General features: G+C 41.8%; 2 protein-coding genes across 2 annotated transcripts; both read left to right on the top strand.

Moving 5' to 3' along the window:
- The first annotated feature begins 493 nt into the window (after positions 1 to 493).
- LOC134623101 (putative nuclease HARBI1) lies at positions 494 to 1,775 on the top strand. The gene is made up of 4 exons (XM_063468309.1): positions 494 to 926; positions 1,003 to 1,115; positions 1,201 to 1,312; positions 1,393 to 1,775. The coding sequence occupies exons 1-4, from the start codon at positions 494 to 496 to the stop codon at positions 1,773 to 1,775; spliced, it is 1,041 nt and encodes a 346-aa protein (XP_063324379.1).
- Positions 1,776 to 10,338: 8,563 nt separating this feature from the next.
- LOC134623099 (myelin-oligodendrocyte glycoprotein-like) lies at positions 10,339 to 13,192 on the top strand (the record flags this gene model as incomplete). The annotated part of the gene is made up of 2 exons (XM_063468307.1): positions 10,339 to 10,412; positions 12,866 to 13,192. Coding segments are annotated over exons 1-2 (334 nt in total), but the record flags the coding sequence as incomplete, so codon positions are not given.
- Between the last annotated feature and the right edge of the window lie 1,318 nt (positions 13,193 to 14,510).

The raw sequence follows: 14,510 nt of genomic DNA, 5'->3' as shown, positions 1-14,510 counted from the left end.
GTTTTTGTTTGTTTTTGTTTGTTTTTTCTTCTTCTCTCCCCTCCTTCGTATATACTTATTTAGGCATCTAAATGTATATGTACAGACATATATATATATGATCGTTTATATAATGGTAATTATATTTTATGTAAAAAAGGAGGGGGAGAGGAAGGAGGGGGAAGGGAAGGGGAAGGAGAGGGAGGGAGGGAAGGGAAGAAAAAAAGAGCATGTATTTAGTGCATGTGTTTTTCTAAAACATATGGGTTGTACAGCACTTGTTTCCTGGGCCCTGTTTCAGAAAGCCGGTTTAGTGCAAACTCTGAGTAAGTATACCCTGAGTTAACGAAAACTCTGGGTTTTTGGTTTCACAAAGCGAGTTTAGATTAATTCTGAGTGAGTTACTATGACGACACACTCCGTGAAGCTAACCTGCCCCCTAGCAGGTTTACTTCAACTAACCCTGACCTTCTCCGCCTCTTTGTCAGAAACCTGACTGTAGGAAGTGTCAGACATGGCGTGCCCCTTCCTTGAAGAGCCAGTAGATGTTGAAGCCCAAATTCTCCGCAGAGCTCTCCGCCGGGAGAGAGTGATTATAGCGCGTTTGGACATTTTGTCATTTCCTGATGATTTTCTGTGTGAACGTTACTGTTTTTCAGCACAATCTATAATTTATTTGAATAACATCCTCAGGCCTTATATTGCTCATGTGACACATCGCGGACATTCTCTCAGTTCTGTACATATTATTTGTATTGCACTTTGTTTTTTTGCAAACGGGAGCTTTCTGTATAATATTGGTGATGCTGAGCACGTTTCCAAGGCTACTGTCTGTCGGGCAGTCAGGAATGTTACAGTTGCACTGAAACGTCTCCTGTACTCGTTTGTGGTGTTCCCCGGTCATAGACCCACAAGATTTATCAAAGAGGGATTCCACAAAATTGCAGGTATCAGGATGAACAAAACTTAATTCATGATGTGGTGATACTTGAACTACTACTTAGATTTTACATTTATTTTCAGGGTTCCCAGGCGTGATTGGCTGTGTAGATGGCACTCACATTCCAATCATTGCTCCTTCAGTAAATGAAGGAGACTATGTGAACAGGAAGTCTTTCCACAGCATTAATGTACAGGTACATAGTTCCCTGTAGCATTTCAAACTAACAAATTATTTCATTATAGTAATGGATGCTAATTTGTGTTCTCTGCACTGTGAAGATCATATGTGATGCTGCCAACATTATCACAAATGTGGAAGCCAAGTGGCCAGGCTCTGTTCATGACTCACAAATTTTTCGTGAATCTACACTGAGCACAAAATTTGGACATGGTGAGTTGGAAATACTTTAAAATATATAAAGACCAATTGCTACAGGGACATTTGAACTGAAGTGTATCCTTCTGTCTTAGGAGAGTTCACTGGCTACTTGCTTGGTGATAGGAGGTATCCATGTTTACCCTATTTGCTTACCCCTTACCCTGACCCTGAACCGGGCCCACAGCAGCGATATAATCTGGCTCATTGCAGGACAAGAGCCAGAGTTGAAATGACTATTGGAATGCTTAAGGCCCGGTTCCAGTGCCTTCAAAGACTCAGGGTCACCCCAGAAAGGGCATGTGACATTATTGTGGCATGTGTGATTCTTCACAACATTGCCACAATTAGAGGAGAACACTGTCCTTCTGAACCAAACATCAGCAGTGATCCAAACCATGAACATCCTGACCCTCCCACGGACATACAAGATAGAGGAGCAGTCAGAGACACCATATGTCACAATCATTTCCTTTGACCCATCACCTCAACATGTTGAAAGAAAAATAAACAGATTTTTTGTTCAACTGGCTTTATTGGTCGCCTGTATTTCCTCTACACAAAGTATTAATAAGTATATTATTATGTTGTTCAAACACTGAAATAATTCGTCCATCTCTGACCACTTCACCCACCCTTAACTGATGTTCCAGCAGTAAAATCTCAATCTTGGTCTTTTGGATCTGCTGCTTGAAGTGTTCCATTTCCAAGTCACATTTCTTTATTTTCTTGATCAAATAGGTCTTGTACAGCTGCTTTACAGGGAGCTATTGAAACACAGAAAATAGCATTGACATTCATAGTACATGCCTACTTAGGTTGGTTGTAAATCAGTGCTGAACATCTTACTGAGGAAAGGTTTGTTGGAGAAGTGGCTGGACCCTCTTCCTCTGCATTTCCATCATCACTCTGTTAGAGACATAGAAAGTCCATGGCTTTATTATAGTACCACATTTTATTCAATTGTTATATTTTCCATTGTAAGATGTAAACTTCATAAAGTGTCTCTGTTGCTTCCTCCTCTGTAACAGCTGTCAATGTTTCTTCATTATTTTCCTGTAGTAATGCAATTAACAACATTGCTGTTCTACTGTAAACTCATATGATCTGTGGAGTATTAAGAGTACTCACAACTGCATGTTGGTCTGGCTCAACAGGAGGCTGCACCAGATGCAGTACACCATCACCATCAACTGATAGAATATGAGGTTTATACAGGTCACCTATAACTTACAAGGGACCAAATGGCAATTAACAAACATATACCAATCACCTTACACTTCATTGTCATTATGCTCTCAAAGACAACCAAGACTGAGGGAAGGCAAAATCAGTAGGAAAATAACTTCACTACAAAATAATTCATTATGGTAAAGAGTTTATCAAATGAATGAGTAGCACTGCAAAGGTGACTGTGAAGAAAGGATGTATGCACATCATGTATTATTTTGAATTTACCTCTTATGTAGGCACTTGTGTCTTGCGGGGTTATTGACTCAGAGGATGTCCCCGCAGAGATGCCCTTCAGCCAAAACAGGGCGCTGTTTTTGGCTGAGGGCCAACTGCTCAGCCTCTGTGAGTGGTGGTGGTGGAGGACTCCCACCTGTTTGTCGGGCCTCCGCTTTTTTCTGTTGGCTATAACGGGTCACATTTGAGCATACAGAGTAAGCAAATATGTACTTGTAATGTGCTCAGATAATTTCAATAAGTGCTTACAGAAAGAAAATTAATGTAGCCTCTAACTGCAATTGATTTACATAGGACGAACAGACCAAGCACTATGGCTCATAATACAATTACACCTTACCTGTTTGGACTATGTTTTTATATTTCATTTTTACTTGCTGCCAGGAACGTTTGGGGCCTGTTGGGTTGCACCTGCGCTCACATCACATCACAAAATGTATAAAATAAAAAATAAAATGAAATATAATAAAATAACGTGTTAAATGGGTGGAAATCCCTAGATCAATGATAAATTAACACTCACGCATTGACTCTGTCGGCTATGTTTTGCCATGCATGCTCCCTTTCTTTTGCAGCTGTGTTACTTTTTTTCCGCAAAATATGCATGTTATCGGCATATGCTGCCATCAGAATTTCGGCCTCAAGCGCTGTAAAATACATTGACCACGCCTTCTTTCCCTCCGTCTCCATGGTGACTCGCTTAATCTGTGCTCCACTAATCAGGGCTTTATGTATCCTCGTGCACGCGCTTAACTTGGGGTTAAAGCAACTCCGGGTTGATTGAACTAATTCTTATCAGCCTTTCTGAAACCGAATATTCCGAGTTGGACAGTTCGGGGTTACTCAACCCTGAGTATCATTTTTAACTCTGAGTTTTTTAAACCGGCTTTCTGAAACAGGGCCCTGAACTGAACAGCCAGGTTGTGTTTTTTATTTTTTATTTATTTAGGGTATTTGTTTCTAGGATATAAAGCTTTGTTAAACAATGCAAACAGTAATTTCCATTCCATATTTTTGTGGTAAAATGAATACTGTTGGATGAAAAAAAAAACAAAAACAAAAAACACAAAAACTTTTCAGAAGTACTTCAGGTTTGTATAAAACCTGCTTACTCTTTCCCTCCCAGGCTTCTAGACTTCTGATTGGTCAACATTTCTACACGGAGCAGATTTGACATGTTCTTGACAGTGTTTGGCTGCGTTTTTGGCGAGATTTACTTTAAAAACAAAAACAGAAAATCTCAGTTTTCCAAAGTACGTGTGGACGTAGCCTTAGTGTGTGCAGCCAAACATGATGGCAGACTGCCACAGATCACTTCTGAGGAAAGAGGAGGCGTTCAGCTTCCTCATAGTTTCACACCTGCATGAAGCAGCCTCACCCTGACAGCTTCAAATCGCTGTGTCAGCTGATCACTTCCTGTCCTGTGATTGGCTGAGCTTCAGGCCTTCTCTCAGTCAAACTGGAAACAGGGATTGAGACAGTGTGAGGGTTTGTGGAGTGCCACAGTGCTGTAATGAATCCTGTAGTGGAAGAAGTTCTTTCACACTCTTCATCCTGGAGCTGCTTTATGTCCATGATCTGCATGGAAACACATCTATGGAGAGGAAATCCAGCTGCTGAGGGTCACATCTGCATCATTGTAGCTACAGTGGATGTTTCAGTGTCAGGACTGAAGGCGGAGCTTTGTGCGTGTCAGGGTGAGGCCGCAGCAGCCGCCTCCAACCGGAGCGCTCGGGCGTGAAACTAGGAGGAAAGCCGACGTCCTCCTCTTTCCTCAGAAGTGATCTGTGGCCGGCCGGACTTCATTCCACAGATGTGCTTTAACAAAGTGTGAAGCTGAACTCTGTGACAGTGTGAGCAGTGTGAGAGTGTCAGTAGATGATCAGCAGAGGAAAGTGAGAGCTGCTGTGAGCTGATGTCCTGAAGGGCTTTTAAAGAGTCTCTGAGTTTGACAGGAACATGAAGATGTTTGTGGTGTTTGTGATCCTCCTGCACGGTAAGTACACCTTCCTCTCTCTGCTCTCATCATCATCTCTCTCTCTTTAATGTGTTGAAGTGCAGCAGGAGGAGATTTCCATCAAACACTGGATTCTGATTCAGATCAAACTAACAATCCAAAGCAGCAACTTTCAAATCACTGGATTCTTCTTGGGGGCTTTCAGATGAGCTCATGTTACAATCAGCTGCTGTGTGTGTGCTGTTGTGTAGCTGAAGCTCTGACTCACATTTCATATGTGACCAAAGGAAACTTGGTGCTGTGTGACACACTTTAGATTCTCTGCTGCTGCTTTGAACTCTTCAAACTAAAGAGCCAAACTGATGATTGACTGTGCAGCTCTGACATGGCACCAAATGTCCCTGTTATCAGCTGCTGGATGGACGTTATCAGAGCTTTTTAGTCCCACACGGATCACCAGGAGCTCCTCCTCTGTCTGCAAACAGGCTCAGCAGCTCTGATCATTCATTGGAGTCAACACAGAGTGTGGAGACATCTAGTGGTCGTGGAGAGAAGTGCATGTAACATGTGTGTGTTGTATTAATCAGCATGAGTCGTTAGGGGGACGTGCCTCCCTGTGCCTGATGGGAGTCCTTGTAATTACCCAGCATGCTGTGCTGTGTGTTTCATTTCTAACACTGGTTTTACTGAAGAGCTTTCTGAGCTTCTTTCATTGATTGTGACCAACATACATGTTTGCTGTGGATCCACATCTGCTCTTACTGCTAATGTCATGAAGCTGTTTGAGTGGTGAGCAGTCAAAGCAGCAGGTCCTAACAGGGACATAGCAGGATATTCCTGCCTCTGAATGAGCTGTAACTGCACATATGAGCACAGCTGGTCTGCATGTAGTGAACACAAAGAGTCTGTGTGAGCTGAATTTACGCCAGTCTGTTTGTGGTCCTGTTATTTTGGCTCTTTTCCAGATGGTACATGGTGGATCATTTACTGTCAAGATGGCCCCAGCGTATGTAGCTGCTTGTCTGTTGCTGTCAGTTTCGATTGTTTTTATGTTGCTCCTGTCCAGGGGTGGATCTAGAGAAATTTTCTTAGGGTAGCAAAGAAATCAAATGGGGTGGCAAAATCAAAGCCTTTTTTTTTTCAAACACATATACAGGTGGTTACAAATGGTTAAAATGATTCAAATGCAGTAAGTATACACGTTTTTCATATAAATATAGTCTATAACTTAATTATTGTCTGTAGCGCACATAATTACACACTTTAGTTACATAAAACATGTGAGTTTTGATCTTATGTACTGTATAGACTGTATAATAAATAAATATGTAGCCCAATAAGTATAAAATCCAGAAAGCTACACAACATGGGGCGGTTCATTTACAAACACAAGTCTAACTTAAGTTTCACACTGTTTTTTGTTAGAAAAAAATCAAATTGTTACATGCTTAAATTACACAAAATGTCAGAAATGTTTTGAATTTATTTAGAACTACAAATTAAATTTCTTTTAGTAATTATTGTTTTTTAATGTCACAATTCCAACACTGCTCCTTTATCCGGGTTTGGACCGGCAAAAGTGACCCGGAATTGGCACTCTGGTGGAGTTACTTTGTGTGTGTGAGTGTGTGTTTATAAGTAGTTTAAACCTTTTGATCCACAAAACAGCATAACAGTAAAAGAAGAACTGACTGTGTTACAGTCAGTGCGGGAGCAGCGGCTTCGCTCATGCGCGATTCATTTGCCGTTTGGAGGCATAGGTGTGAACATCTCCTGCCCTGATAGCAGCTGGGGGAGGACTATCCTCCGCCTGTGAGCGGTATGCGTTTTCACGTCAGAAAGTCGTCATAAATAAGTCTCCAATAACACCAGAAAAAGTCGCCAGATTTGTCGCTAGTCGCTTTTTAGAAAACAAAGTCAGGAAAGGGTCTGAAAACTCGCTAAATATAGCGACAAAGTCGCTAAGTTGGCAACACTGGCCTGGACGCGGACGTCGGGAGGATCAAAGGGTCGCGGCGGTGCATTTCCATGGCAACGACTGGAGCCGCTCCAGTGCTGTTTGTGGACTGTGGTGCCGTTCTCCGTTTGGCCTCTTCGTGGTGGCTCCATTGGATGTGTGTGGACCTGCGTTTCCTGGGCGTGGGTTCGATGCAGCTTTGCCATAGTTCCTGGATTTGCATTTTTTTAATGTATTTCGTGTTGGTTACTGTTGTAACATGATTGTTGTTTAAGTTTTCTGCAGTACTTTCCGGTACTGTTTTCACATATTATGCTTACTGTTACTGTTTTTGAGGAAAAAGAAGAAAAGCTACGAAAAAGAGGGAATTTCATTCTGTAATTGTCCTGGCTATCTTAAGTTTATTTTGTTTCTATAACATTTGTTTAAATGGACATTCACCATGTGGGACACTGTCATGTATGCCAGTTTCTCGATATTGCACTGTGCATTTCCCTGTTTTGGTTTTAACTTCTTATCCTGCTGACCATGTATGGAGGCTGGTTAAGTCTTGACTGTTCCAATGCTGTAAGGGCGTCTAACAATTCCTCCACAACCTGCTTACTACCTAAAGTAGCTATGTGTAGTGAAAGGGGGTAGCGGGAGGAGGTTCACCTGCGTCCGGCTGAGGACAGCCTTTGTTTAATCCGGGGGGAATATGTAACAGTCACAATGGTGTGGTGTCCCTTTAAGACACCCAAGTCGAGGGTTGATGGTGTCATCAGTTTGTGCCACTGCTCTCTCTCTGTGATTATGAGGACACGTGCCTGCACGCTTGTGCTTAACGAGGGACGGATTTATGTTTTCTTCTCCAGACCCTTTTTTTTTTGTTTGCAACGCTTGGGTTGTATGAACGCTGGGTGTTATGTTGTTGAGCCGCAGCCGTTCAGCCGGGCTTTTATATGGTTGTTGAAGAAGGCGTATTAAAGAACACGCTGTGGAATTCCCAATGCCAGCGTGAGTGTGTATTCTTTTGACTAGCCTGCTAAGTGTTTTGCTGCCTCCTCTCAACCACTAAACACAACCCGACGTTACAACACTCCACACTAAACGTCACAAATCTCCCACATCTAAAAACTCTCTCTCTCTCTCTCTCTTTCTCACTCGCTCACTGCCGTCACTCCCAAAACTTTCCCCTCTTCATAAACAACCAAATCCCAAATGTTGACTTTTTACAAAATTGGTCGACATGGTACATTTTTCCACCGATAGGAAAGACTTGGCCTTTTTCTTTCTTTACTGTTTTCGAGCTGTCCTTAGAAAATGCTTTTTTTAAAAACACACACACAAAAACGTGAGGACAGTATTTTGAAAAAAGCATGGTTTATATATATATATTTTTTTATCATAACTCTGGATTTACTGGCCTGTAATTAAAATTTAAAAACTTTGAAGTCCGAACTTTCAATACGGGCTGAAATAGAGACTCAGCGTGGCTGCAGCTTGTTGCTATGTCAGCTTAAATCAGTCATGTGATTTGGAGGTGCAGCGTCTGTGGACCACAGAGGGTTAATGACACTCACCTTCCTTCCATTTTCAGAGTGTAACAACCGACCGCCTGTGTAAAATCCGTAATTCCCATGGTGTTGTTCAAAATGTGCTCTGGCACAATCATAAGCATCGCTTGCTACTGAAAACAAGAAAAAAGCCGGTCTGCGCTATGGGCTGAACCATTTGTTAATGGTGGAGGGGGGGAACACTATGCAATATATTCAGTTTTAGCATTTATATTCACTGTTAACTGTAACTACGCTCAAAGTGTTAATGCTATCTTATTTTAATAAACAACCCTGTCATATGCAAAACTGGGGTGGCACTTGGGGTGGCAAGAGATCGTTTTAGGGTGGCACTTGCCACCCCATGCCACCCTTCTAGATCCGCCCCTGGTCCTGTCATGTGTCACTCAGGAAATCAGGTCTTTACTGGTTCTTTACTGTTCTTATTGTGGGAGATTTTAATATCCATGTCTGCTGTCCTGAAAAACCTCTGGTGAAGGATTTTTAAGCCTTATTGACTCTTTTAATCTGGTCGAGTCCGTACCTGGTGTTAAAGAATAAATATATATTCTTAGTGCTTATTTTCTGTTTATATTGTTTTATGTAGGCCATTATATTACAAAAGGCCACTTTTAGTCATAAAGTGTGTAAAAGGTCATAGCTGGCTGAGCAAGACAGGAAGCTGTGCAGAATGAGACGCTTTGTGCAGAGCTGCAGAGTACAGGATGTAGACAGGAAGGGGAACTAGCAGTCCTCTGTGTCCAAGGGGGAGTTGGACACAGAGGGAGTGAGATCTTTCTTATTTAGAGGATGTGGTTGGCCATCTCTGTGGTTCTCCAATTGATCCTGCCCATCCACGATTTTTTTAAGATGACTTTGCCTAGCACAGGGCACGCTGTTCTTACTATTAGAGTTTCAGTGTCCTTGTTTTCCTTGTTATCGATCCAGTCACTAGTTAGCTAACATTAACTAATGTAAGTCTGTTAGCCCCAACCAACCACATGACGTCACGTCCCGTAGAGACACAAGATGGCGCTAAACATGTTTATAAAACTTCACTTTAAGCACTTATTTCTTAAATCCAGCTTCACAGACAGAGTTACATCTATGAGCAGGGCTCAGTGCTGTAAATTAACCTTTATGTGTTTCAGGTTTCATGTCCCCTTTAAGAAATAAACAAATATCACACATTAATATTTGAAGCAGGTTTGAAAAAGTCCTCCATCATCTCATCATGTTTGGACCGTTGTACTTCTCTCTACTCGGCTCTCAGCCAAGTGTCCTCCAGCTCATTCACAACTAACCTGAAAGATTTTTAATAAACTGAAAGAGACGAGTCCTCATCACTCCATCCTCACAGCACAGGCAGCCTGTTCGATACAGACCTGACTTTAACCTTGTATTCATCACTTTTAAAGCTTGTTCCTCCACTTCCTCTGGACTTCCTGCCTCTTCCTTTTTTATCTGTGAGATGTTAAAATGTTGAATGTTTCTGTCGTTCTGTCTCCTGGTTTCTGTAAATGTGTCTAAACTTGATCTTTACCTCAAAGTGACTCATGGAGTCTCTGTGTGTCCTCAGTTTCCCAGCATGCCTCAGCTGTGGAGATGTATGAGGGGGACTCGTTCACCCTGCCCTGTCAGTTTGACACTTTTAATTTTCAAAATCCCTCTGTGGTGTGGAGTCGCTCCGACCTCAGTCCTCCAACCGTCCACCAGCGTCAGCCTCAAGGAGACGAACTGAAAGATCAAAACCAGCGTTACAGCAGCCGAACATCCATGAAGACTGACGCTCTGGATACTGGAGACCTCAGCCTGACCCTGACCAACCTCCAACTGTCTGACAGCGCCACCTACACCTGCTTCATCAGAGACTTTATAGGTGAACTGAGTCGGAGTGATGTACAGCTGCAGGTCAAAGGTCAGCAACAAACACCTGTTGTAGATGCATCTGACATCACTCAGATAAAACTTCATTATTTTAACACTGTCAGAATAACCATGTTGGCTCTTTGATTGAAATGTAGGCTTAGTTATTAAATCTTTTAATTTCATTGAGTCAGAGGTCAAAGGTCATGTTGTTCTTTGTGTTCCTCCACAGAACGGTGTTTCCATCCTGGGCCAAAGCTCTCCTGGTTCTGCTGATTCTTCTTGTGGTTTCTGGAGGTCTTTTATTTTATTTCCGGCACTATTTCATGTCAGGTGAGTGTCTCCTACTACACTGCCCATAATGCTGATGGTTAGCAGGTGTCCTCTGGTGGCTCCTTGACTGCGGCTCACACAAACTTGTTCCAGAAGCTGAAAGAGTTGAGAGTTACAAACAGCTGATACAGAGAGCTGAAGAGAAACTTCCAGGTTTGTTCCAGAAGTCAGAAAACCTCCTTCAGACTCAGTCATTGATCAGTGAAACAGCTCCACAACATGACTTTACTAAACAGTGTGTGTGCTTCACTGCATTGATCTGACACAGAGGCTGCATGTGGACAAGCTGTTCTTCTTCTGTGGTGGTAAACAGCAGGCTGACATGGAAACATGTGCTGACAGTAAATGTTGCAGCAGCTTCAGTAAATGTTCCTCCTTGAGTTGTGCTCAGTCATGTGGTGGAGAGCTTCAGATGTTCAGAGCAGACACATGAGATCTTCATGGTTTCTGTGCTGATGTGTGTGAGACATGGCCGACTGTGGAGGCTCAGTCTGTCTGTTCTTCTGCTCTTCATCCAACATGTCTGCAGCACTTTACAGGACGCTGCAGACTAGTTACCAAAGAACGAGTCAGGAACACATCAGGAACAAACTGAGACAGAAAATAGACATAAGTTTAAGGGTATCTACTCAGGGAATGTGTGTAACACACAATGTGTATAATACACAATAACACAGGCATTTACATTTACACAAGAAGATATGTACAAGTTATACATGTACAAGCCTATTTTCAGCAAAGAAAGAAATGGGCAGGTTTCCATATTTCAGGGATCTCACTGTTTAAAGGCTAAAATTAGAAATATTAGAAATATAGCAGTTCTGCTATAATGTCTGCAGCTAGCTTAAGAAAATAAGGATCAAGTTGATTTGGATCCAACAGATTTAAGGTCCTGTGGACCTCCAGGACACTCAGAGGAGAAAAGCTGAGGCCTGAAGCACAGATTGAGTTTGAGTGGTTACAGAGAGCCTCCTGTTCATTAAGCTGTTTGAAATCTGATGTAAAGATTCAAATAAAGACCCTGAAGAATCTTAACCCTTTCATGCATGAATTATGACAACCTCAATCAGGATTTTTCTCTTAAGTATTTTTATTCATCTTTAGGCATGAAAAAATATTTTTTTAAACATGTACTTTTCAAAGAGTTTGTTAAATGTCCACTTAGGTGACAACAGACATTTTGACTTATGAATTTGACACGCAAATAAATAATATGCACTGTGTAAAAGCTACAAAATAACTAAAAAAAATTTTTTTATAAAAAAGATGACAAATATAACAACATATATATAAACTACAACAAATATAACCCTTCCACCCACTGGCTGACCGGTGGAGTGACACATTAGTGTCCAATGTGCATGTATACCATCAACTCTGACACAAATACAAGAAAACAGCCTTTGAATAGCTGTCCACTGTAGTGACCACTATGTGTGAAAGGGTTTATGTATAGGTCATTTAAGAAAGTCACATTTTTCAGTAAAGTTCATGACACTTCTAAAACAAAAGCTGCCATCTTGGTGGTTATATTCCCGTAATAAGATTTTATTATTTTCCAGAACTTTTTAGGATTATTAAGATGTTTAATGTTTTATGTGCGGAAGATCTTTGATTTGGGCTTTTTTAATTTTAGAAGATTAAAGGATTTCTGAGATGTCCAAAAATCAAACAGTTTTCCTCGGATTCAGTTTCTCTGGTCTGAGCCCAGATGGCATTTCTTTGTTTGAGGGAGACTGGAGGAGAAAACCAAGCATTGTTTCTGTACTTTGCTGATGGAGGCGTGTTTATTTATAATTCTTATCAAAACATCATTAAAGTATTTCCATGCCAGCTCTACATCAGTAATGAGGTGATTCTGTTCCAGTTTCAGTCCCAGAAATCATGAAAGAAAGTTTACTCACAGAAATTCTTAAAATCTCTTAAAAACTGACGATTTGGGCAGCTTCAGTTGTTGGCAGCGATCAGACAGTGGTCACTGATATGGTTTGCAAAAACACCAATATGGGCGTGTTAGGTGAAAGGTCAAGGATCACTGTGATGAACTTAGAAACAGGAGGTCATATTGTCTTTAAGACATGCCTGTAACTGATTTAACTGGTGACATGAAAATAAAAATCTGATGTCCATCATCTACATGGCAATGAAAATGTATACAGTGTTTTCTAAAATTATTACCTAACAGAAGGATGTAAACAGAACTGGTCCCAGCACAGAACTCTGTGGAACTCCAGTACAGATTGTGTGAAGAAAACTGGAATCTGATGATTCAAACCACTGCAGTTAAATTTCCCCTAATAACTCTGGTGTGTTCTAGTGTTTGTAGTAAAATGTTGTGGTCTAACACTGAGGTCTAACAGGACAAACACAGAAATAAGTCCACTGTAACAGGTCATAAGGAGAACATTAGTAACCTTCACTACAGCTCATGTTGTGCTTTGTTGTCCTCTCAGTCCCCTGGGTGGGGGTGGATTCAGGGGTGGAGTCTGTCCAGCTGATCTGCAAAACCATAGTTTGCCTGCCTAAAGATGCTAAAGTGGAGTGGAAGGATGAAGATGATAGGACGGTCCACGTGTATAAGAACAGCTCTGATCAGACTGAAGAACAGCACCAGCGTTACAGAGATCGAACAAAGATGCGGAGAAATTTACTGGAACCTGGAGACCTCAGTCTGACCCTCAAATACCCCACAGACTGGGACAACTCCACCTACACCTGCACCGTCTACAGCAGGGAGGGAAACATCCTGCTGAAGAGAAAGGTGGAGCTGAAAGCCAGAGGTTAGTGCTGTAGATACAGGTCAAAGGTCATGTAGGAGTTTATTCTCTAAAAGCTTTTAGTTTGAATCCCCAGAAGTTGATTCTGTTCATCTGGATGTAGTGTTTTCAGTGGGAGAAACATTTCGTCACTCATCCAAGTGACTTCTTTAGTCTCAGCTGACTGCAGGTTTCCCCAATTATAAACAGATTGGGGAACACGCTGCGCCAAAAACTGGTCCACCCCAAGGATCGGGTCCCCCGACACAAACAGAGTAACATAGTGTACGCTGTTAAGTGCCAGGAGGATTGCCAGGATTTATACATCGGGGAAACCAAACAACCTCTAGCGAAGCGGATGGCACAACACAGAAGAGCAACCTCATCAGGTCAGGACTCTGCAGTTTATTTACACCTACAGGCCAGTGGACACTCTTTCAAGGATGAGGATGTACACATCCTGGACAGGGAGGAACGCTGGTTTGAGCGCGGAGTCAAGGAGGCCATTTACGTGAAAAGGGAAAGACCATCTCTGAATCGAGGAGGGGGCCTAAGGGTACATCTTTCGCCATCTTACAACGCTGTGATTGCAGCCATTCCCCAACTCTCTGTGAATGGTACTCATGGCCATTGATCAGTGTTCTTTGATCAGTGGGTTTTGGTCAGTGATTGTTGATCAATGGTCATGGGAATTTGCATAATTATGAGTAAGGAACTGACCTCACAGCCCATTGTTCCTTCAGTGGGCTGGTTTCAGTCATTATGCAAATGTACTGTTTATAAGGGTTGGGGAAACCTGCAGTCAGCTGAGACTGAAGAAGTCACCTGGATGAGTGACGAAACGTTTCTCCCACAAAACGCTACGTCCAGATGAACAGAATCAACCTCTTAGGATTTACTTACCTGGATGATTGAGCCTCAAGATGTTTTAGTTTGAATCTATTTTCAGTTCATTCAAATAAAATAAATTCTCTGAAGTTTTGATGTAAAAGCCAAAAATGTCAGGCGGAGCAACTGTGTGTTTAAATGAACAAACTAAGAAGACCATTAAAAATGATCCTAACTTCAAAATAAAAGCCTCTGGCATCATTTGAGTTTGGATCAAATCAATAGTTTTGTTAGTTTAGTCCAAATCAATGTAAATGTATAAATATCAATAGTTTTAAAGCTGCTGAGATCATTCAAACACTTTGATCCAGTCATTTGGATGTTGTCACATGTCAGGGTGGAGCAGCCATAAATATGAGGCTTTTATTGTGAAAATGATGTGATGATCCAGAGGAGCCCATGGGGTGTTTGTGGCTGGATGCAAAGGTTTGTAGCTCTCCTTGTAAAGAGAAAC

The sequence above is a fragment of the Pelmatolapia mariae genome, unplaced genomic scaffold (assembly GCF_036321145.2).
Source record: "Pelmatolapia mariae isolate MD_Pm_ZW unplaced genomic scaffold, Pm_UMD_F_2 NODE_ptg000395l+_length_22495_cov_1, whole genome shotgun sequence".
NCBI classification, from domain to species: Eukaryota; Metazoa; Chordata; class Actinopteri; order Cichliformes; family Cichlidae; genus Pelmatolapia; species Pelmatolapia mariae.
This window is presented reverse-complemented; position numbering and strand designations above follow the sequence as displayed.